The sequence below is a fragment of the Balaenoptera musculus genome, chromosome 4, assembly GCF_009873245.2.
Source record: "Balaenoptera musculus isolate JJ_BM4_2016_0621 chromosome 4, mBalMus1.pri.v3, whole genome shotgun sequence".
Taxonomy (NCBI): domain Eukaryota; kingdom Metazoa; phylum Chordata; class Mammalia; order Artiodactyla; family Balaenopteridae; genus Balaenoptera; species Balaenoptera musculus.
Genome location: NC_045788.1, coordinates 17,595,951 through 17,621,694, shown reverse-complemented (window position 1 = coordinate 17,621,694; position 25,744 = coordinate 17,595,951). Strand labels below are relative to the sequence as shown.

Below are 25,744 nucleotides of genomic sequence, written 5' to 3'. Positions count from 1 at the left end.
GTTGGTTACATTTCTCGACCTTGTTGAAGTGCCCCTCTGTAGGATACACCCTATGCTTCCCAGCAGTGCACGCCCCTCTCATAATCCAAGGACCAGGGGCTAGCTGGTCCCAGGGTAATGTCTGGCCTGCATTTCCAAATTCAGTCTGCAAGCTGTGTGACTGTAGTTTTCTTATTTCTGGTGTCTGCCCCTTGGTGGGTGAGACTGGTCTAGAGGCTTGTGCAGGCTTCCCAGTGGGAGGGGTAGAGCTGGGTTTTGGCCCTCTGATGGTCAGGGCCTTGTCTAAAGGCCTGTCTTTAGGTGGATGTTGGCTCAGGAAGTCTTAGGAATCCTGTCTGGTGATGGGTGGGGATGTGTCCCCATCCAGTTAGTTTTTTGGCCTGAGGCATCCCAGCACTGGAGTCTATAGGCTATTGGATGGGGCCAGCTTTTGTGCTGATGCCCCAAGCCAGATGTTAGCCTCCCCAAGCATTCATGCAAATGAATACTCCCTGATATGTCTATCACCAGTGTCTATGTCCCCAGGGTGAGCCACAGCTGCCCCCCCACCTCCACAGGAGACCCTCCAAGACCAGCAGGTAAGGTCTGGCCCAGGCTCCTATCAAATTACTGCTTTTGCCCTTTGCCCCAGTGCACGTGAGATTTTGTATGCACCCTTTAAGAGTGAAGTCTTTATTTTACCCAATCCTGTGGCCTTCCTGTAATCAAGCCCTCCTGGCCTTCAAAGCCAAATGCTCTGGGGGCTTCTCTTCCCAGTGCTGGACCCCCAACCTAGACAGCCTGATGTGGGGCTCATAACTCTCACTCCTGTGGGAGAACCTTTACAATACAATTATTCTCTAGTATGTGAGTTGCCCACCCGGGTATGGGATTTGTTTATATTGCGAGTCTGCCCCTCCTGCTGGTCTTATTGTGGTTCCTTCTTTATGTCTTTTGTTGTACAAAATCTTTTCTGGTAAGTTGCAGTCTTCAGTGATGTAAGTTTCATCTTACAACAATCAATGATGATTGTTCTGAAAATTATTGTGATTTTGGTGTGCTCGTGAGAGGAGGTGAGTTTAGCATCTTTCTACTCCTCCATCTTGGCCACTCCTCTCTCTATTATTCTTTCTTTTATCTTGTTGGATGTCATTTGCTGAAATTTCCCTAAGAATTTTTGTATCTGTGTTTAAGAGGGATATATATCTATAACTCTTTTATTTTACTGAGTGTCTCTGACTGCTTTTGGTACCAACGTGATGCTGGCTTTGTAGAATGAGTTGTGATGTATTCTCTCCTTTTTAATTTTCTGGAACAGTTGAATAAAATTGGTATTATTTCTTCCTCTGATAGGAATTAAACCATTGGGTCCTAGAGTTTTCTTTGTAAGGATGTTTTAAATTACAAATTAAATTTCTTTAGTAGATATAAGACTGTTCAGTTTGTCTTACAAAATAATGATAGATTCGTCTAAGTTGTTGAAGTATATTCAAGAAATATCAGCATAAAGTTGTTCATAGTATTGGTGGTTTCATCTCTCACATATCAGTCTGTCTAGAGCTAATCAACTATATTTATTTTTTCTTAGAAAATGAGATTTTGGTTAATTGTACTTCTCTATTTTTCTGTTTTCTGTTTCACTTGATTACTGTTCTTCTCCTTATTATATTCCTTCTTCTGCTTTCTTTGGGTTTCCTTCCTCTGCCCTTTAGTTTCTCAAGGGGGAAATGGAGAAATAAATTTCTTTCTTAGCTGTGCCATAGCTGTATCCCCTAAATTTGGATATGTTGTGTTTCCATTTTCATTTAGTTCAAAATACTTTCTAATTTCCATCTGGACTTGTTTCTTTGAGTCATGGATTATTTAGACGTTTGGTATATATTTGCAAATATCTCAAAACTTTCTGTTATTGTCTCCTAACTTAAGTTCATTTTAGTCAGAGAACATGCTTTATGTGACTTGAATGCTTTTAAGTTTATTGATATTTGTTTTATGGCCCACAGTATGTTCTATCTTGATAAAGTTTTTATTTGCATAGGAAAAGAGTATGTATCATGGTTTTGTTTTTATGTCAATTAGGTCAAACTTGGTTGATGGTTATTGTTGACGTCTTTTCTATCCGTACTGATTGTCTGTCTTTTTATTCTAACAATTATCAAGAGGGATTTTATAGGAGTACTTTTTGTATTCTTGATACAGGTGCATTATCACATAAATGATTTTCATATTTTTCCCCAGCCTTTGGCTTTCCTTTCATTTTCTTAATGATACCTTTTGAAGAACAAGTTTTCAGTTTGAATGCAGTAACATCAATTTTTCTTCTATGGTCATGCTTTTGATGTCATATCTGTGAACATTTTTCCTAACCCAAACTGTTCTTCTGTGTTTTATTCTAGAAGTTTAATCATTTAATCATTTAAGTTAATTTATATGAATGATTTTTTAAGTTAATTTTTGTTTATGGTGCGATATAAGGATATAAGGACACTTTTTGCATATAGATATTCATTTTTACTAGCATTATTGGTGAAAGGCTGTTCTTCAGCTGAATTGCTTTGGCACTTTTCTTGGGAATCAAATGACCATGAATGCAAAGTTTTTTTTCTGGATTTTCTAATTTGTCCGTAAACCCTTACCAGCTGTATTGATTACAGTACTTTTAAGGTGTTTTTTAAAAGCTTTGTTGAGATGTAATTGACATATAACATATGTAAGTTTAAGGTGTACAACAAGATCCTTTGAAACACATAATATATTGTGAAATGATTATCACAATAAGGTTAGTTAATACCTCCATCATCTCAAGTAATTACCTTTTTTTATTTAGGTGGTGATAACATTTAAGAATTACTCCCTTAGCAACTTTCAACTGTGTACTACAGTATTGTTAACTGTAGTCACCGTGGTGTACATTAGGTCCCTAGAACCTATTTATCTTATAACTAGAAGTTTGTACTCTTTGACCAACATCTCCCCAGTTTCCCCCCACCCCAGCATCTGGTGACCACCTTTCTACTCTCTATTTCTATTAGTTTAGCTTTTTTAGAGTCTATGTATAAGTGAGAGCATACAGTGTTTTTCCTTTAGAGTAAGTTTTTAAAATTAGGTAGTGTTATGTCCTTTTACTTTGTTTTTCAAAATTGTTATGACTAATAGATTTTTTACATTTCTATATAAATTCTATAATCAGATTGTCAATTTTTTCACAAAAGCTTGCTGGAATTTTGATAGAGAATATAATGAATCAGTACACCAATTTGGAGAGAATTTCCTTCCTCATTATATTGAATTTTCCATTCTGTGAATCTAGGTTGTATCTCCATTTATTTAGATATTCTTTAGTTTCTCTTAGCAATTTTTATTATTTTCAGTGTATGTCTTCTACTACTTTTGTTAAATTTATTTTGTTTTCATTTTTATTTCGTTATAAATGGAATTGTGTCCTTAATTTTTGTTCTAGACTCTTCCTTATTAATATGTAAAATATAATTCTTTTATTACTGCAAAATTATAAAATACTTTCATTAGTTCTGTAGTTTGGGGGTTTTGTTTTTGTAGATTCTTTAGAATTTTCTACATAAAGGATCATGCCATTTGTGAACAAAGGCACTTTTAATTTTTTTTATTGGCCTGTTGTACTGAATAGAATCTCCAGTACAATATTGAGTAAGACTGGTGAGAGAGGACAGCTTTACTTTTATTCCTGATCTTAATGGGAAAATAATTAGTCTTTAAAATTAAGTATAATGTCATTAGCTGTAAATTTTTTATGTCGATACCCTTTAGTAGGATGAGGAGATTCCCTTCTAACCTGGTTTTGTTAGGTGTTTCTATTGTGATTGATTGTTTGATTTCATTTTTTCTGTTTCAGTTGAGATAAAAATACAGGCTTTTTTATTGATATGAGGTATTATATTCATTCATTTTCAGATATTAGACCAATCTTGCAATCTGGGAAAATTCCACACGGTCGTGGTATATAATGTTTTTTCTATGCTACTGGATTTAGTTTGCTAATATTTTGTTAGGGATTTTTGTGTCTACTTTCATATGGGGTATTAATATGCTTACTAGCCTCAGAGAACTGGAAAATGTTCCCTCCTGCTCTATTTTCTGAAAGAGTTTATGGAAGATTGGTTTTTTTGGTTTTGTTTTGTTTTATTAATTTGATAGAATTCACCATGGAAGTCCTTTAAGCCTAGGTTTTCCTTTGTGTGAGGATTTTCATTTACTAATTAAACTTCTTATTATAGATCTATCCAAATTTTCTATTCCTTGTTGATTCATTATGGTAATTTGTCTCAGACAATACTTTATTTCATGCATATTGCACATTTGATTGTATAATGTTATTTATGATATTTCTTTATAATCATTTTTATTTCTGTAGGAAGTCTCCTTACTCATTCTTGATTTTGTAATTTGTATCTTCTCTCTTTTTTGTGTTGGTCAGTCAGCCTAGCTAAAGGTTTATCAGTTATATTGATCTTTTCAGAGAATAAACTTTTGCTTTCATTGACTTTATGTATTTTTTTATTTCATTGATTTTTGCTTCAACCTTAATATTTCCTTCCATGTGATTGCTTTAGTTTTAATTTACTTATCTTCTTTTAGTTTCCTAAGGTAGATTGTTGATTTGTATAGCCTTCTTCCTTTCTTATCTGGCATGCTAAGCTATAAATTTCCCTCAAAGTACCGCTTTAGTGACATACCATGACATTTTATACAACAAATATGTTGTATTTTAAATTTTATTCACAACTAAATATTTCCTTATTTTACTTGTCATTTCTTCTTTGACTCATGGGTTGTTAAGTTTTCTTGTTTAATTTCGAAATATTTGGAGGTTTTCCAAATTAATTTCTCTTCTTAATTTCTAGTTTAATTGCATTGTTGTTAGTAAACACACTTTCAGGTATTGATATTTGAATCATTTTATACTTTATGGACCTTGTTTTTTTCTTAATCAGTTGGATTATCCAAAAAAAAATACTACATGTGCATATAAAAAGAATATATTCTGCTGTTTTGTTACATCTTCCTGTAGACCTTTTTATCATTATGAAATGTCCTTTTTTAGTATGACTTTTTTTTTTTTTTTTGTCTCAAAGACTTCTTTGCCTGATAATAATATACCTCTAGTTCTTTTATGGTTACTTTTTGTATGATGTATCTTTTATCATCCTTTCACTGTTTGTGTCTTTGAATATGAAATATATCTCTTATAGAGAGCCTAGAGTTGGATCTTGTGTTTTTATCCATTGAACAATCTCTGTTATTTTCTTTATGGTTGCTACAGAAACTACATCCCATTAGCATGACTAAATGTAGCATCTTTGCTCCAGTATAGCCCCATTTTCTTGTTCTTCCTTTGTACTATTATTGTCAAATATCTTTTATCTCTATCTGGTATTATCCCAACATTACCATTTTAACTATTATCAGTATATACAATCTTATGATTTTCAATGAAATTAAACAAAGAAGTATTCATGCTATCTTCTCTTTTTACCCTGTTGTTGACATTTCCAGCATTCTTCATTTTCTTCTGTGAATTTGAGTTACTGTATAGAGTTATTTCCTTTCAGTTTGAAGGACTTTCTTTACAGTTTCTTATAAGGCAAGTGTCCTAGCAGTCTTTGTTTATCTGGAAATGTCATTATTTCATCTTCCATATTTGAAAGATAGTTTTGCTGGATATAGAATTCTTGGTGAACAGTTTTATTTTCCTTTAACACTTTAAGTGCCTCTCTACCACCTACTGGACTTCATTGTCTCTGAGTAAAAAATTAGTTGTTAATCTTGCTGTTCCCCTGTACATTATGAGTCACTTTTTTTGTAGCTTTTATTTTCTTTTCTTCTTTTTTCCCCCATTTTTCTTTGGCTTTCAACAGTTTGCTTATGTGTTTAGATATGGACCTCTTTGTGTTTATCCTACTAAGATTTTGTTGACCTTCTTGGATCTGTAGATTCATGTTTTTCATCAAATTTCATAAGCTTTTAGCCATTGATTCTTCAAGTATTTTTTACCCATATCTCTTTGTTTGGACTCCTTTCACACATATACTGGTATACATGATATTGTTTCCTAGGCTTTTGGAGCTTACATGCATGTGCGCTCTCTCTCTCTCTCTCTCTCTCTCTCTCTCTCGTTTTTCCTTCCTCAATGTTTTTCATCTCTATTCTTTGGGTAATTTCTGTTTACCTATCTTCAGGTTCAGTGTTTTTTTTCTGTCAACTCAAATATGCTGCTGAAACCATATGGTGAGTTTTTTATTTCTGTTATTGTACTTTTCAGTTGATCCTATTTTTATAGTTGCTGTTTCTTTATCATAATCCACTATTGGTTGAGGCCTTGTCATGTTCTCATCTAGTTCTTTGAATATAGCATCTTTCAATATAATCTGATTATATTTATTGGATCTGCTTTAAGATCGTTGCTAAATTTAACAGCTGGGCCCACTCGGAGACAGTTTCTTTAGACTGTTTCAATATCCAAGTATAGGTATTACTTCCCTTTTTCTTTGTACACCATATAATCTTTTGTTAAAAACTGCATTTGGGCTTCCCTGGTGGCGCAGTGGTTGAGAATCTGCCTGCCAATGCAGGGGACACGGGTTCGAGCCCTGGTCTGGGAGGATCCCACATGCTGCGGAGCAACTAGGTCCGTGAGCCACAACTACTGAGCCTGCGCGTCTGGAGCCTGTGCTCCGCAACAAGAGAGGCCACGATAGTGAGAGGCCCGCGCACCGCGATGAAGAGTGGCCCCCACTTGCCACAACTATAGAAAGCCCTCGCACAGAAATGAAGACCCAACACAGCCATAAATAAATAAATAAATAAATAAATAAATAATTTAAAAAAACTGTGCATTTTACAAAATATATCTTAGCAAATTTGGATTCTGATTTTTTTTCCCCTGAAGTTTGTTGTATTGTTGGGGATTTTGTTTTTGAATAATTTACTTGGACTTAATCTGAGGAATTTATCTCTCCTGGACTGTAGCTTTAGACTAGCAGAACTCTGGTATTTCCCCATACATTTCTTACAGAGTTTGCTCTTTTTATTGAAATCTTCCCTGGGTGTTGGTGTTTAGCATGTTGCTACCAATCAAGTCAGCTTCCTCAGCTTAAAACCGTGGTTTTCATGGGCATTCCCAATCCTGCTACCTCCACTACACCTGCTGCTCTGGGTTTTAGTGTGTTTGAAGGGGTTATGTCTATTCAAGAATGCCATAGATTTTTGCTGTTTTGGGCCCAAATTTCATCAGCTTTTTATGAGTAAATGCTTCTCAACTTTTTTGAATTTCTTTCCAGAAAACTAAAAAGATTGTTTTTGTATTTTGAGTTATTTGGGGGGATGGGAAGAAAGGTGTTTTCTCTTAGTATAGAATCGTAGGTTGACTTTTTTTTCAGTCTTTTAAAGGAATTGTTCCATTATCTCTGGTTTGGCTTGTTTCCAACTAGAACTGCTGTCATTCTTATCTTGTGTCCTTTGTAGTTAATTATCTTTTGCTCTGGTTGCATTTAAATTTTTTTGTTTTTGTAACTAGTTTAACCAATTTTGTCATGATGTTCTTCAGGGTTATTTTCTTCATTTTTCTTTTATTACCTCCAGGCTCTCCTCAAGTCTCTTGAACATACGTATTTTGTTGTAACTTTTAATGTTCTGTTTTACTAGTTTTATCATCTGTGTCATTTCTGATTCTGTTTGTTTTGATTACTTTTTCCCCTTATTATGGGTCATTTTCTTCTCTGAATGCCTGGCAATTTTTATTAGGTGCCAACCACTGTGGGTTTTGTTTTGATGTGTGCCAGACAATATATTCTTAAGATATTCATCCACTTTTCTCTGGGACATAATTAACGTTTGATCTTTTCAAGACTTTTTTTAAGGTTTGTTAAGTGGACCAGGGCAGCGTTTAGTCTAAGGTTAACTTTACCCAGATACTAAGATAAAACCATTCTTTGTACTTTTCTTGATGCCCTGTGAATTACAAGGTTTTCCTGCTCTGGCTCACTGGAACACAAAGTATTCCAAGCCCTATGTTTGCTCCAGAGATTGCCCTCTCTGCTCTTTCCATTCTTTCCCCAGCATTGGGTGGTTTGTTCACATGTACATGCTCTTTATACTCAGCTGAAGAGTTGTTACGGTCTTTCTGCAGATTTCCAGAGCTCACTCTCTCTGTGCATCTCTGGTACTGTGCCTTGTAAAATCTAGCCACCTTGTCCTCTAGAGTCCCAGCTCCTTTTCCTCAACTCAGGGAAATACCCAGGCTCTGTATAGGTTCCCCTGCCTATACCACTGCCCTGCTCTGTCTGATATCCAGCATCTAAAAAATATTATTTTATGTATTTTATGCAGTTTTTTCAAGTGGAAGAAGCATAAATCCTGTCCATCGTGGCTCAGCCACGCAATTTTGAATGCAGAATCCATATCATTTTTTATGATTTTACCTCAATCTTCAACACCAAAATAACATAGCCTTTATTTCATTTTAGTGACCCACCCTTTCTGAGTCTTGCCAAAATTTTCAACCTATTATTCTCATAAAAGCAACTTCGTTAATTTCCTTCTGTTACCTTATTGATTTTTTTATTTAATCAGACCTTGCATACTAGTATTGAATCTGTCATAACTCACTTTTGATACATTAAAATTTCAGTTCCTCTGGGCTTCCTTGGTGGCGCAGTGGTTAAGAATCTGTCTGCCAATGCAGGGAACACAGGTTTGAGCCCTGGGCCGGGAAGATCCCACATGCCGTGGAGCAGCTAAGCCCGTGTGCCACAACTACTGAGCCTGAGCTCTGGAGCCCAGGAGGCACAATTACTGAAGCCCACGCACTTAGAGCCCACGCTCCACAACAAGAAAAGCCACCACAATGAGAAGCCTGCACACTGCAATGAAGAGTAGCCCCTGCTCACTGCAACTAGAGAAAGCCCATGTGCAGCAACGAAGACCCAACGCAGCGAAAATAAACTAAATAAATAGATAAATTTATTTTAAAAAAATTTCAATTCCTCAAAAGAGGGTTGAAAATATAGGTGAGAGTATGACCTGCCTGCCAAAGTGATCAGCATGTCATGGATACCAATCATTGGTTTTTCCAGAAGTATCACTTAGTCCACTTTATTGATTAAGGGAAAATGTTACTGCATGTACATACTAGAAATAGAAGTGCTGTGGAGAGATGACACTTTCAGTTAATGCTTTTTCTCTCCTGCCGCCCCAACTTCAAAAATTTAAATATTAATTAATTAAAATTAAATTAAGATTAAATTAATTGTTAGATTTAACTACTAGTCCATAGGAAACACAGAAAATAGAAGAGCATTTTGTCTGACTGAATCCCTATGGTATCATTTTAGTCCAGAATGAGGGAAGTTGCATAGATCAAATGACCCAGTTTATTCAACAATTAAATGGCATATAATATGAACAAGTGGACTTAAAAACACAATTTTAAAATACCAGACATGAAAAATATATTAATGGATATATATTTAGTGAAGAAAATATGCTTTAGACTGTTGAAGGGACACTTAGTGAATTAGAATATAATATTGAGGAATTTACCTAGGCATAGAAGATAATAGAATGACATTTCTGAAAAATGGGGGATCATTTGAGAGGCCTCTTAAGTCCTTTACATAGGATTTCAAACAAAGAGAGAAGTATTGGAAAGAAGTAGTAAAATGAGAGAACTGAAATTTTACAAAATTGATTAAAAAATGGAATGTTCAAATTGAAAAAATTAAGAGTGTTGAGCAGGTTAAGAAAAATGTTTCACATATAGACCTACTGTAGTCAAAGTACAAAACATCAAAGACCATGAGAAAGTCTTAAAATCAAAAAAGAAAGACTTATTTTAGTGATAGTAAAAGAATTTAAAAGTTTGGTTCTTTTTATTAACAAATTTAATGAAAGAAGTGATAACAGAGGAAAGATTTCAACAATTTTGAGAAGATGAAACATGGATATTTTTTATATTCTCGTTGAGTCTTTCATCTTTTTATACAGTAGTGAAACATTTCAGAATCATGTTTTCAGAGCTATTCTTATATGATTTATTCTGAGTAAACTGTCATTCTATTATTTTAATCTTCTTACTTCCTAACATTTCACCCTTGACTTAACCTGTGGGTTAAGTTCATAGTTAGAATGTAAATATAAATTAAAGGTATTTTTCTTTGAAAGTTAATGTATCCTTGACATTCAGTTTTTAATGTTATGCCTAAATTTCTGTTAATAGTAGAATATTAAGGAGTAATGCATGATAGCAGATAGCTATGTCACCTGCTCTCTGGGAGACTCTTAGTGATAAAATGCCTTGTATATATTGTCAGTATTTTCTCTAATGGATAATGCAATGAAAGAGATGAAAAGTATTTTTAATTTCATAAACTTATTATGTTTCTGATGCACTTTAAATAATGCTGGTCATCCTGAAATAATTCAATGGAAGATTTGGATTTAGTAAGCAAACCAGGAGAGTTTCAGCTCTTTGGGTCTACACAAACATTACTGCCTCTCAGAAGCCTTCCTTGACCCCTTCTGTTTCCCTCCATCATTTTACATGCTTCTGTGTTCCTTCTACTGCCCTTTGCTAACATTTAATACTCTATAAGGTAGTAGTTATTTTAATCATCTTTCTGCAAGCTATCATCTCTATTCTCAAGTTCTTGTTCACAGTCTAATAAAGGATATAGTATGACTTTTCAGTAACTCCTTCAGCTATTCCTTTCTCCCTTAGGCTTTTTTTCCCCCAATCTCTAAGAGTTGTTCTATTTTGGAAAATGTAAATTTTTTTAGACAAACATTAGTGACAAAATTGGTTGAGTCATGAATTTATTGTGTTGTACAATTTAGATAGCAGCCCTTCTTAGCATTCGCAATTATTTCTTACTCTAGAGCTCTCATGAGATTTCTTGTGTAAGAGAGATAACTGTGTCAAAACATATATATTAACCAAGAATTAGTCTCTGAAATTTGTTTATCAGTCATTTTAATTTAGTCTTCTTCCTTACTGGGAAAGCATCTATAAGGGTAGTACACAAAACATTTAATTAAAATTCAGTAGCAGAAAACAATTTGAATTTCATTTACCAATAAAGTAATTCAAAACAAAAACTTAAGTCCAGATATTAAATTAAAGGCATACTAACTGAAGATCAGTAAATTAGGTAAGTTTTCCATAGAAATGAACATAATTATTCTTTTATGCTGTAAAAAAGAGCTACAGCAAAGGATTAATTGCCCCAGAATTATTCTTTTCTAGTTTTTTTCTTTCTTTGAGTTTGCAAGTAAAGTGTATTCTGACTTCATTTTTAGTTGTTCATTTCAAGGCCCCAGTACTAGAACTATGAAAATTAGTTCATCATGTGATTGTCTTTATACATTTCCTCTTGTCTTACTAACTTTTTTGCCCCCTACTTAATCTTTGCTTTGGAAACTTCCAAACACCTGCAGCTAAACGTTATCTTTCTAAATGGAGTGAGACCTTTGGAAATAAAGATTAAGGTGTTAAAAATAAATGTAACATAAAAATCAAAGACTGAAGATCTCTAAAATATGAGAAAAATATCTGTATATCAAAAAATATATTGTAATCAAGCCAGGGAATACTTAGAAATATACTGCATTTTCATTTTGTACTTCATTTACTTAAATAGAATGTTAGTTCCTAGAAGGCAAGAAGAAAGCTATCTGTGGTAATAAGAGGATGTGCCATGAATCATGGAGGAACTGAAAGTTTACTAGAGCTTGAAAGAATAATCATTGTAGGTAATCAGAGTGTAATGAGGGCACTGTGAGTGTAGAAATCACCACAGACATGTAATCTGTGCAGTTGAGCTATTTGGACTAAAGAACTCATTCATAGACCAAACTAAAAGAAGATTGGTTATGGCTCAGTTGGTAAAGGCCTTTAATAACAGTAAAACTAATAATATTGGTTATCTTTTGCCATATAACAACTTACCCCAAAACTTGGTACAGTATACGTTATCTCATTGTTACTATGGGTCAAGAATTTGGGAGTGGCCTAGCTAGGGGGTTCTGGCTTAAGTTCTCTCATCAGATTGCAATCAAGACTTTGGTTGAGGCTGCAGTCATTTGAAGGCTTGACTGTGGTTGGAGCATCTGCTTCTCGTATGGCTTACTCACATGGCTGGTGGAAGAATACCTAGTTACTCACCACATTGAGTTCTCTATAAGGCGGCTAGAATGTCCTTAAGACATGGCAGTTGGCTTTCCTGAGAGAGATTGATCCAAGAGAGAGAACAAAGGAGAAGTCAGTATGTCATTTTTGACCTAGCTTCAGATGCCAAAATTCATCATTTCCACTGAATTATATTTATTAGAAACAAGTTAATAAGTACACCCATATTCAAGAAAAGAAGCATGTGTCTCCACCAAAGGGAATAGTAACAGAAAATTTGTGGACATTTTAAGACCACCACAAAGAAATACTAATTTTACTGTATAGTCTGTAATTACATAATATAATTACATGTAGAGAATGATTAATAGGGTGGTATCAGCAAGCAAAGTAGATTAGAGCTCCAAAACCCAAATAGGAGAAAAATCACCTAGGGACTTTTAATAGTAGTAGAATGGGCTGTCTTACATACATAGTCAAATTCTAAGTCTAGAAAGGATATTTTAAAAATTTTAAGTTCAAGTGGGAGGCATCAGACTAGCATCTGAAGTAGACAAGGACTGGGATTCCAAGAAGATAAGCTGTATCAAAATGTTGGCACTGCTTACAGAGAAGAGCTGTGTTCCAAGAACATGAGCTTTTGGCAGTCTAATAAGTGAGAGAAAAAGGTATTAGAGGTTAGGCTTAGACATAGAAATGGTTATGAAAAAAGATTTTGAGCAATATTTTCCTACTGAAATAAATCTAAGCCTTTATATTCTCTAGCCTTGGGAATCAGCCACCCATAATCTCAATACCAGAGGTAATGGTAATACCAATGGTAATGAATGGAAGAACGATTGAGCTATGTATTATGAGTTACTGTACTTAGTAGTCACTATAGTTTTAATCAAAATACCATACCTATTCATTGTGTCCTTAGGCTACTTCCCTGAGCTTGTGTAATAAAAAACTCAGCCTGGTTTTGTTTAATTTTTTTGATTGGTTTGTACAAGCACATTTCAGCAGAGAGTAAGTGTAATTGATCTTTGGGATTTGGGTATTTTGTGGTTATGTTTTGGTTTTCGAGGGGAGCTATTTTATTTTGTTCTATTTTTGCTGTTGTTATTTTTTTTTTTTTAATTTGGACAGCCCAGTAGAAGACAAAGTATATGAACTTGTAGTTCTTAGAAGTGGAAATTTATATAAAATAGTAGAACAATACCAAGTGACAGGCAGGGATGAAAGCACTATATGGAGAAATTTGTTAATATCTAATTCAGGTGAAGACGTGTATTTCTTCTCACCCAGTAAATTTCACTTCTAAGTATAACAACAGTGTCTCACAGACTTCACTGACCATGTCCTACATCAAGTACACAGATGTTCCAAGAAAAAATACTTACTTGCTACCCCATGTGAAACATTTTAGTATTTTCTATCCCAAATACTTTTTTTTCCCCCACTCAGTGTGTATAAATTGCAAAACCTGGTTTGTTGAAAAATCTAATTGGAGAGGATACCTATAAGATATAATGTATGTAAAGTTTCAAAATATATAAAACAATATATATGAAGTTAAAGCATAATAACTTTGTAATGTCTGAAATTTTTCATATTTAGAAAAAAAGAAACACCCTTGAACCATTCACATTCATTATTTTAAAGGTCAAGGAACATTCTTTCACAGTTTTTAAGCTACTTTTTATATTGTATCATCTATGAATGTCTAGATTGATGACAGTTAAAAGATTATAATAATGAACATTGATGGAAGGTTTTAGTAGGTACCAGGCACAGTTCTAAGTATTTTATTGATACTTTTATTAAGTGAGTTCATTCTCACAGTAACTGTGAGGTCTAGGTTCAGTTATTATCCCTGTTTTACAGATGAGGAAATCTAAGAAAGAGGGAAATAACTTGCAGCTAGTAAATAACAGAATCAGGATTTGAACTCAGGATGTCTTGCTCCAAAGTCTGTATCATTAGCCTCTGTGCTATAGAATCTCTCCATGAGAAAAAGGTATAAACAACAACAAAAATGTAGGAAAACTAAAGACTGTAATTGATAGTATGGTTTTGAAAGAGAAAGTTTCTCACATTTTTATTCTTTAAGCAATGACATGGACTTAGAAGGAGCTAAGATTTACTAGAGCAGAGAATTAAATATTAGAATACTAGCACTCATTTTATCACGAAAGAGAAACTAAGGAAAGCTCCTTGACAGATGATTGCCTTGTGTAAATTGGAGAATTAAAAATTATTCATGTATGGTAACTCAGAAACCTTTAAGATTGATCTACAAAAGAAAGTTAGGATTTATCTTAATTGTATAATATGGGGTTTTTTTAGCCAGAGTTATTAACCTGTTGAAAGATAAGGTAAAAATACTAACACTGTATTTGTTCATGGTTCACAGATTTTAGAGTAGAAGTAATTCCAGGAGGGTTGTAGTAGATGCTTATGGTGAGGTGAAAAGCTCTGGGCACAGAGCCAGAGACCTGACTTTTGGGGTTTGTTCTGCTACCACTTCATAGTGTGGTCACCAGGATTGTTCTGTTGTGACTAAATGTGAATTATTCTTCTTCCCTGTGCAGTTACTTCAAGGTCTTGGTTTTGTAAACTACTATACATTTTCAAATAATACAGGCTGCTACAATTTTGCCTTATAGATACTAATTTTTTGTTCATGAAAATTATTTTCTTTTAATTCTTTAGATGTGTACTAGCTTAGAAAGAGTCACGGTTATTTAGAGAAACACGTTTTGAGTTCTCCATTATTCTGTATTTGGATGTTGATACTCTGGTTCCTCAGAAGTTTTAACATGTTTATTGATCCCATAATAATTGTGAGGCTTTCAGAAAGCTCCAAATGTCATTTCCTAGTCCACTGAAAATAGAGCAGTCGAGTCAAAATAAGATGATTTCCAGAAGCATTTTTTTTTCAGTTTGGTATTGGTGGTTTTTATTTTATAGAAGCCATATAAAAAATAGAAGATATTCAAGTTGGAGACCTTTGAGAGTGCAGATATAAAAACAGTATTTGGATAATATTGATATCTATTGCTTGCTGAAAATGAGTATGAAGTACTTTCTAGCTTTGGATATTAATCAGAGGTTTGTCTCTTTTATTCCTTCTCTAGTGATGCTATTGCTGAGATTAGAGCCATTTGTATTGAAGAAATTGGAGTATGGATGAAAATGTATAGTGATGCCTTCCTAAATGACAGTTACCTAAAATATGTTGGCTGGACTCTTCATGACAGGGTAAGTTACTCTGTTCTCGACTTTCATAGAAGATGTACTTGTCCTAATATTAATACTGGAAAGCTAGGAATTAAGATGGCATTGGCTGGTTTTTCTCAAGAGTTATAATAATATGGAAATTTAAGATGATACAGCTGAATACTGTTTACTTGTGGCCATGATGAAACTTGAGACATCAGCATATGTGTGAAAACCGTGTCTTACTTAGTTGTAATGCCTTCTTTTTTTTTTTTTTTTTAAATTTATTTATTTATTTATTTATTTTTGGCTGTGTTGGGTCTTCGTTTCTGTGCGAGGGCTTTCTCTAGTTGCGGCGAGTGGGGGCCACTCTTCATCGCGGTGCGCGGGCCTCATTATCGCAGCCTCTCTTGTTGCGGAGCACAGGCTCCAGACGCGCAGGCTCAGTAGTTGTGGCTCACGGGCCCAGTTGCTCCGTGGCATGTGGAGTCTTCCCAGACCAGGGCTCGAACCCATGTCCCCTGCATTGGCAGGCAGATTCTCAACCACTGCGCCACCAGGGAAGCCCCTGTAATGCTTTCTTAAACCAAGGTTGACAACCTGGTACATCTAAATTTTAAGAGAATGTAGTATCTCAAGAAGCTAATTATAATCTTTTTACTAGTTTGGAATCAAAAGTGATTTCTTGTTTCTCTTAATATATAGAAACTAAATAAGCTTTCTTATTTTGAATTCTCTAAGGTCATATCATAGTAGAATGTTTTAGCAGAGTTGAATAGATTTGTTGGATTCTAGAATCTGGTCTTAAAATCTGTCTCTACTTCCACTCTCTTAGAAAAGGCTCTGACTTAAAAGGAATCTCACATTATTAAGTCCTGAGTATGTAATCCTTAAATAACCAAGGATAGGAATGATAAATTGCTGGAATTTTTATAGTGAATGACCTGACATTCTATAACTTGAATTGCCAGGTTTTCACACACAAAAAAGAAATCTTAACAATGATTTCTTTTGAAAGATGTTATATTCCATTATTCGAATTGTTAAAAGTATCATAACTATTGGAAGACATTTTATCTTTTTTTTTATATTATCTTTTAAAATGCAATTATATTCTTAGACTTTTACAGTAATTTTGGTAATAGTCTAAGACTTATTTTCTATATATTACCATTATTAGCCTGTGGAGCATTTTTTACTTATTGATTGATTGATTGATTTTTTAGAGAGCTCAGAGCAATTTATTTTTTTTATAGGTTTGGCATTTTTTTTAATTTTTTTTTTTGATGTATAGTTGATTTACAGTGCTGTGCCAATCTCTGCTGTACAGTAAAGTGACTCAGTTATACACGTATATACATTCTTTTTTTATATTTTCTATTATGGTTTATCACAGGATATTCAATATAGTTCCCTGTGTTATACCTTAGAACCTTGTTGTTTATCCATTCTAAATGTAATAGTTTGCATCTACCAATCCCAAACTCCCAGTCCATCCTTCTCCCTGCCCAACTTGAGTCTGTTTCTGTTTTGTAGATAGGTTCATTTGTGCCATATTTTAGATTCCACATGTAAGTGGTATCATATATTTGTCTTTCTCTTTCTGACTTCACTTAATATGGCACTCTCTAGTTGCATCCATGTTGCTGCAAATGGTATTATTTTGTTCTTTTTGTGGCTGAATAGTATTCCATTGTATATATTTACTACATCCTCTTTATCCATTTCTCTGTCGATGGACATTTAAGTTGTTTCCATGTTTTGGCTATTGTGAACAGTGCTGCTATGAACATAGGGGTGCATGTATCTTTTCAATTATAGCTGTCCAGGTATATTCCCAGGAGGAGGATTGCTGGATCATGTGGTAAATCTGTTTTTAGTTTTCTGAGTAACCTGCATACTGTTCTCCATAGTGGTTGTACCAGCTTACATTCCCACCAACAGTATAGGAGTTCCCTTTTCTCCACATCCTCTCCAGCATTTATTTGTAGATTTTTTAATGATGGCCATTCTGACTGGTGTGAGGTGGTACCTCAGTGTAGTTTTGATTTGCATTTGTCTAATAATTAGTGATGTTGAGCATCTTTTCATGTGCCTATTGGCCATCTGTATGTCTTCTTTGGAGAAATGTCTATTAAGGTCTTCTGCCCATTTTTCAGTTGGGTTATTTGTTTTTTTGTTGATGAGTTTCATGAGTTTTTTGTATATTTTGGAGATTGAGCCTTGTCTGTTGCATCATTTGCAAATATTTTCTCCCATTCCGTAGGTTGTCTTGCGTTTTTTTTTTTTTTTATGGTTTCCTTTGCTGTGCAAAAGCTTGCAAGTTTGATTAGGTCCCATTTGTTTATTTTTGTTTTTATTTCTATTGCCTTGGGAGTCTGACCTAAGAAAACATTGGTACAATTTATGTCAGAGGATGTTTTGCCTATGCTCTCTTCTAGGAGTTTTATGGTATGTTGTCTTATGTTTAAGTCTTTAAGCCATTTTGAGTTTATTTTTGTGCATGGTGTGAGGGTGTGTTCTAACTTCATTGATTTACATCAGCTGTCCAACTTTCCCAGCACCATTTGCTGAAGAAACTGTCTTTTTCCCCTTGTATATTCTTACCTCCTTTGTCAAAGATTAATTGACCATAGGTGTGTGGTTTATTTCTGGGCTCTCTATTCTGTTCCATTGATCCGTATGCCTGTTTTTGTACCAGTACCACACTGTTTTGATTACTGTAGCTTTGTAGCATTGTCTGAAGTCTGGGGACTTATGCCTTTGTTTTTTTCCCTCAGGATGGCTCTAGCACTTCTGGGTCTTTTATGGTTCCGTATAAATTTTTGGATTATTTGTTCTAGTTTTGTGAAAAATGTCATGGGTAATTTGATAAGGATGGCATTAAATCTGTAGAATGCTTTGGGTAGTATTGCCATTTTAACAATGTTAATTCTTCCAATTCAAGAGCATGGGATATCTTTCCATTTCTTTGAATCCTCTTTTATTTCCTTTATTAATGTTTTATAGTTCTCAGCATATAAGTCTTTCACCTCCTTGGTCAGGTTTATTCCTAGATTTTTTTTTTTTTTTTGGGTGCAATTTTAAAAGGTGTTTACATTCCCTTTCTGATATTTCATTGTTAGTGTAAAGGAATGCAACTGATTTCTGAATGTTAATCTTCTATCCTGCTACTTTGCTGAATTTATTTGTTAGATCTCATAGTTTTTGTGTGGAGTCCTTAGGGTTTTCTGTATATAGTATCATGTCATCTGCATATAGTGACAATTTTACCTCTTCCCTTCCAATTTGGATACCTTTTATTTCTTTTTCTTGTCTGATTGCTGTGGCTAGGAATTCCAATACTATGTTGAAAAGAAATGGTGAGAGTGGGCATCCTTGTCTTGTTCCAGATTTTAGTGGGAAGGCTTTCAGCTTTTCATCCTTGATTATTATATTGGCTGTGGGTTTCTCATAAATGGCTTTAATTATGTTGAGATATGTTCCCTCTATTCCCACTTTGGTAAGAGTTTTTATCATGAGTGGAAGTTGAATTTTGTCAAATGCTTTTTCTGCATCTGTTGAGATGATCATATGGTTTTTGACTTTTCTTTTGTTAATGTGGTGTATTGCACTGATTGATTTGCATATGTTGAACCATCCTTGTGAACCTGGGATGAATCCCACTTGGTCATAGTGTATGATCTTTTGTATGTGTTGTTGGATTCTTTTTGCTAATATTTTGCTGAGGATTTTTGCATCTATATTCATCAGAGATATTGGCCTGGAATTTTCTTTTTTGGTGGTGTCTTTGTCTACTTTTGGTATCAGGGTGATGGTGGCTTCATAGAATGTCTTTGGGAGTGTTACCTCCTCTTCAGTCTTTTGGAAGGGTTTGAGAAGAATCAGTGTAAGTTCTTTGTATGTTTGGTAGAATTCACCTGTAAAGCCATCTGGTCCTGGACTTCTGTTTGTAGGAAGTATTTTTATTACAGATTCTATTTCACTTCTAGTGATTGATCTGTTCAAATTATCTATTTCTTATTGATTCAATTTTGGTGGTCTGTATGTTTCTAGAAAGTTATCCATTTCTTCTAAGTTGTCAAATTTGTTAGCATATAATGGTTCATAGTATTCTCTTATGTTTTTTGTATTTCTGAGGTATCAGTTGAGATTTCTTCCTTTTCATTTCTCATTTTGTTTATTTGGGTTCTCTCTCTTTTCCTTCTTGGTGAGCCTGGCTAGAGGTTTGTCAATTTTGTTTACCCTTTCAAAGAACCAGCTCTTGGTTTTGTTGATTTTTTCCTTTTTTTTTTAATCTCTATTTTATTTATTTCCTCCCTGATCTTTATTATTTCCTTCCTTCTGCTGACTTTAGGTTTTGTTTGTTCTTCTTTTTCTAATTCTTTTAGGTGATAGGTTAGGTTGTTTACTTGAGATTTTTCTTGTTTTTTGATGAAGGCCTATATCACTATAAACTTCCCTCTAAGAACTGCTTTTGCTGTGTCCCATAGATTTTATATGGTTGTGTTTTCATTGTTGTTTGTCTCAAGGTATATTTTAATTTCCTTTTTGATTTCCTCATTGACCCATTGGTTTTTTAGTAGCATGTTATTCAGTCTCCAGCTAATTGTTCTTTTCTCATTTCTTTTCCTGTGGTTGATTTCTAATTTCATGACATTGTGGTCAGAGAAGATGCTTAAAATAATTTCTGTACTCTTAAATTTGTTGAGGTTAGTTTTGTGCCCTAGGATGTGGTCAGCCCTAGAGAATGTTCTATATGCACTCAAAAAGAATGTATATTCTGTTTTTTTGTGGGGTGGTGTTATTGTTGTTGTTGTTTTTGGATGTAGTATCCTGAAACTATCAATTAAGTCTAACTGTTGTATCATTTAGGACCTCTGTTACCTTGTTTATTCTCTGTCTGGAAGACCTGTCCATTGATGTGAGTGGGGTGTTAAAGTCTCCTACTATTGTATTCCCATCAATTTCTCCCTTTATGTCTGTTAGTATTTGTTTTATGTATCGGGGGTGCTATATTAGGTGCATATCCTATATTAGATACATATATGTTGATAAGTATAAAGTCATCTTCTTGTATTGATTCTTTTATCATTATGTAGTGTCCTTCTTTATCTTTCTTTGTAACCTTTGCTTTAAAGTCTATTTTGTCTGATATGAGTATTGCAACTCCTGCTTTCTTGTCATTTCCGTTTGCATGAAATATCTTTTACCATCCCCTCTTTTTCAATCTCTGTGTATCCTTTGCCCTAAGGTGAGTCTCTTGTAGGCAGCATATTGTAGACTCTGGTTTTTTCTATCCAGTCTGCCACTCTATGTCTTTTGATTGGAGCATTCAGTCCATTGACAGTTAAGGTGATTACTGATATGTATATATTTATTGCCATTTAAAACCTTGTTTTCCAGTTGATTCTTTGTTTCTTCTTTGTTCCTTTCTTTTTCTGTTTTTCTTTTTGTGGTTTCATGATTTCCTTTTATTTTATGCTTAGGTTTTTGTGAATTTATTGTATGTTTTTCATTTGTGGTTGCCCTGTTTTTCAAGTATGTTAACCCCTTCCTATATATGCTTGCTTTAGACTGGTAGTCATATAGGCTCAAACACATTTTAAAAAAAGAAAAAGAATCTGCATTTCCTTACTCTCCTTCCCCACATTTTATGATTTTCATGTCCCTTTTTACATCTTCATGTTTATCCCTTCGCTGTTCCTTGTGTTTATCATTGCTTTCACAAATAAGGTTGTTTTTTTTTTCTTTTTGATCTGTATACTGGCTAATTCAAGTGATTTACTTTCCACTTGTGATTTCCTCCTTCCTATTTCTTCTTGCTGCTTCTTTTCTATTTAGAGATGACCTTTCAATATTTCTTTCAGGATAAGTTTAGTATTGCTGTTTTCTTTCAATTTTTGCTTGTCTGAGAAATTCTTTATTTCTCCTCCTATTCTACATGATAATCTTGCTGAGTAGAGTATTCTAGGTTGCAGATTTTTCTCTTTCAAGACTTTGAATATATTTTGTATGCCCTTCTGGCCTGCAGTGTTTCTGTAGAGAAATCAGCTGATAGTCTTATGGGGGTTCCCTTGTAAAGAACTCTTGGTTTTTCTCTTGCTGCCTTTAGAATCCTCTCTTTATCTTTAACTTCTGCCATTTTTATTATAATATGTCTTGGTGTAGGTCTGTTTGGCTTCATCTTCTTCGGGACCCTCTGTGCTTCCTGTATCTGGATATCTGTTTCCTTTTTTTAGTTTGGGAAATTTTCAGCCATAATTTCTTCAAATACATCTTCAATCCCCTTTTCTCTTTCTTCTCCTTCTGGAATCCCTATTATGCATAGATTGGCCTGCTTTATATTATCCCATAGGTCTCTTATATTGCTTTCATTTTTTTTTTTTCATTTGGCTTTCTGTCTTCTGTTTTGATTGGGTAATTTCCATTAGTCTATCTTCCAGGTCACTTATTCTTTCTTCTGCATTATTCATTCTGCTGTTCATTGACTTGAGCTCAGCTTTCGTCTCAGCAAATGAATTTTCTAACTTTTCTTGGCTCCTCCTTGTAGTTTCAAGTTTCTTTTTACAGTAATCTGCCTTCCTGTTGATAGCCTTTCTTAATTCCTTCAGTATTTTCATTACCTCCTTTTTTAACTCGGTGTCTATTAGACTGAGGAGGTCTTTTTCCTTGTTCCTGCAGGGGAATTTTTTTGGTCTTTTAACTGAGAATGGTTCCTCTGCTTTTTCATTTTGCTTCTATTTCTCTTACTCTGTGAGTTCAGGAGAAACAATTATCTACTGTGGTCTTGGAGGGCTATTTATAAGCAGGAGAATCCCTGTGTAGCTTGTGTGGGTTCAATATTTTTTTGACATGAGTGCTGTTTTTGGTTTGGATGCTTGCTGTCTTTTTCTTAGCGTGTGCTGGCTGTTATCCCCTTGATCGGGTTGTGCAGGTGCATGCTCCCAGGGAGGCGGGGGCAACAGTTGGCTCCTGGTCGCAGGTTTCTCCACAATGGCGGCAGCATGTCATGTGTCCCTGGGGAAGTTGGCCCTAGATCTTGGGACCCTAGGCGGCAGCGGTGTGTTGCACACCCCGTGGAGGTGGGGGCAATGGTTGGCACCAGGTTGCAGAGCCCTCATCAGCAGTGGTTGGCTGTGTACACTCCTGGGGAAGTTGGTCCCAGTTCATGGGACCCTCTGCAGTGGTGGGCCATGCTGGCTCCTGGGAAGGTGAGGGCAGTGATCTGCACCCCTGCTCACAGGATCCTTGGCAGTGGCAGCAGCAGTGGCAGCGTTCCGCACCTGCCTCTGTAGTCCAAGATGTCAGCCATGGCTCACACCCGCCCCTGGAGCTCATATAGGCAGTGCCATGCTGCCTGTGAGCATGCAGAGAAAGAAGCTCCTATGGCGGGCCCACCCCTCTCCTCTCATTCCCCCCAACAATGGTCCCTTGCCTCTGGTGGGCCCAGGCTTCTTCCCAGACTCCCTCAGTTGTGGCGCCCTGTACCCTAACCCCCTCAGGCTGTGTTCACACAGCCAACCCCAGTCCTCTCCCCGGGGTCTGACCTCCAAAGCCCGAGCCTCAGTACCCAGCCCCCACCTGCCCCAGCGGGCAAGCGGATAAGCGTCTCAGGCTGGGGAGTGCCGGTCAGCATCGACCTGTGCAGATCTGTCTCTGCTTTGCCCTCCACACACCTGTTGCTGTGCTCTCCTCCAAGGCTCTGAAGCTACCCCTCTGTCCCCGCCAATGGACAGAGGGACTGAGGGGACTTCCCAGTGTGCGGAAACCTTTCCTTTTTCACAGCTCCCTCCCAGAGGTGCAGGTCCATTCCCGATTCCTTTCTGTCTCTTTTTCTTTTGCCCTGCCCAGTTACATGGAGATTTTCTTGCCCTTTTGGAAGTCTGAAGTCTTCTGCCAGCATTCAGTAGACGTTCTGTGAGAGTCATTCCACACGTAGATGTATTTTTGATGTATCTGTGGGGAGAAGGTGAGCTCCACGTCCTACTCCTCCGCCATGTTGATCCGGTTCCCCGAGCATTTATTTTTTAAATAGTAGTGTGCTAAGTATTATCAAAGAAAACCACAAAATTACATAAATTATAATGAAAGTTCCCAAGGGAATTTTATAGGCCATTTTTGCTATAAAAGAGAGTTCAGGGTGTAGGGAGATCATCGTAAGTTGGTTGGTCAGTTTCAGTGACTAATTTTTAATTGAGGATTAAAAGGGATTCTTATTTCCCACCTCATTTGAAGGAAAATCCAGTTAGTATGTACATAGTGAATTTTTTCCTGAATATTTATTTTCCCTAGCAATTCAGATTCTTTTGTCTATAGTAATAAATCCCAAACTCGATTTTGTTTTCTTTTTCCAATCCTCATGTGGTACTGGGGACCTTTACATCTAAGCCTCATCTCAGATGCATCCAGTTACATTTTACTGGTGTGAGAGATACTAGAATTACACCTTGTGCCCTTGTGCAGTCATATCCACACTACTAAATCCAAGCAGACAAGCTTTTTAGTAGGAATAAGTTTAAAGTCTTTCATTTTTATTCCCTACTACTACCATACCAGTTTTCCTCCTCTCCTCACCTCCCTAATAGAGTAGTCTACTGAATTTCAATAACAGTAACAATTACCAGTTTTAACAGAACTTATGTATGTCCACAAATTCTGGGGAAAACACCGATTTGATGTGGCTTATCAAAAAATAAACAAACATCAATTTAAAACAAATCGCTAAACTGTGTGTGTCTGTAGAAATCCTCTGTCCAGATAAAGGAAGAGGTAGGTTTCTCTTATACATTGTTGATAAAATGATTTAAGGAGTAGTGTTTTCGATAGGATGATTTTATAAACCTCCTGTGATCTCCAATTGCTTTACTTAGAAAAGAGTGTATTAAATATTTATTTCTAAGCTTTCCTTTTTGTCATTCCCTTTCTGATCACCTTGTACTTTTTTACTCTGAAGACTAAAGTAATTTCCTTTCTCTCCTTTTAATCATCTGGTTGAAAGTGTTCATTGTATAGGCTGTAGCCTCTGTCTTCAGACTCATCCTGTGCATTTTCAAATGGGCTGATAAAATTTCTTCTCATTTTTAAAAAAATTACATTTTAATTATCAATTGCATTTTTCCATTTTTGTTGAGATATAATTGACATTAAACATTGTGTTAGTTTAAAGTATGTAACATAATGATTTGATATTCTTTCTGTCTTGATTTTAGAATATTAGAGGTTATAACCTAGTCTACCCTCCTATAAATAAGACAAACATTTTTCATACTGCCAATTTGTGTAAGTGCTAAAGTATTAAATTTTGGTCATTAGAAAGACAGACAGCTGTTAGCTCTAACAGCTAAAGGAGTTATTAGAAATTCAGTTTATCTTTCTGTTGACCAAAACTTACTTCTAAATTCCTACCCACTGGTTTTAGTTCTGACATTGAGGGTGACACAGAATAGGTCTAATTTAAATACAGCTTTAGTAATCTCTGTGCTCTGCACTAAGTATCTTACTCTCTTTTTGTATTTATGCTCATGACACTAGATTACCTTTCTTTGTCCTTTCCAGTTTGTAAATATGACTGTACTGTTCTTTGCTTTTAGCTTATGTGTACAGTTCTTCTACTTTCTTGCAAATGCTTGATTGCTTATATCAAAATCTCTGAGTGCTTGGGTGGGATTTATTTTCAGTTAGTCCATTTCATTTCCTCACCTTTGTGTTCACTCATCCCATATTCTGTTTCTCTTAAGTTTACCAAAAACCTTTTAGCTCTGTATATGTCAAGCAAATGACATCTGTTGCCTATCACTAGAAGTAGAAGTTCAAATTCTTTGCCCACTGCATACTGATCACCAAGGAAAACACAACACAGTCAAGCATTGGATGGAACAATGCTTTACTCACATGGAGAAGGGACAGAGCAAGATTAGCTTCAGTAGTGTCAGTCCCCCATGGTCCAGCAGTCAAGACAGAGCAGTTGCCCTGCATGCACCCCTCTTGTGCCACAGAACTAAGGATCCTATTCTGTCCTCTCAGGGGACAGATTTAATAGTGGGGTTGGCCAGGTGCCATATGATGCACACACTTAAGCAGAACAAAAGAAGACACATTGAGTCTAAAACGGGAATGATATTCCCACACAAAGTGATAAACCCAGCACAGTCCATGAAGACTCTTATCACTTGATAAGGAAGTATTCCAGACCCAGGGCCTCTTCCTGTGCAGCCAAGTGTGGGTCAAAACACTGTGTACAGGAGACTGCCTTTCCCAACAGTCTACCCCTCACCCCTGCTCGACCACTGACATGGTAGATAAAGCATGTCAAATCACCCACCCCAAACTTGAAGGCGGAATTGGGTTCACCAGTGTCCCAGAACAATCTGTTTGGATGTGGAGTGCCCATAGAGCCTC

At 35.6% G+C, this 25,744-nt stretch overlaps 1 protein-coding gene across 1 annotated transcript in view; it reads left to right on the top strand.

Annotated features, from left to right (window-relative positions):
- STAG1 (stromal antigen 1) overlaps positions 1 to 25,744 on the top strand; it is a 425,667-nt gene that overhangs the window by 285,701 nt on the left and 114,222 nt on the right. Inside the window, 1 exon segment of the mRNA XM_036851044.1 lies at positions 15,262 to 15,385. Within this exon segment, the coding sequence (XP_036706939.1) occupies positions 15,262 to 15,385 (124 nt within the window).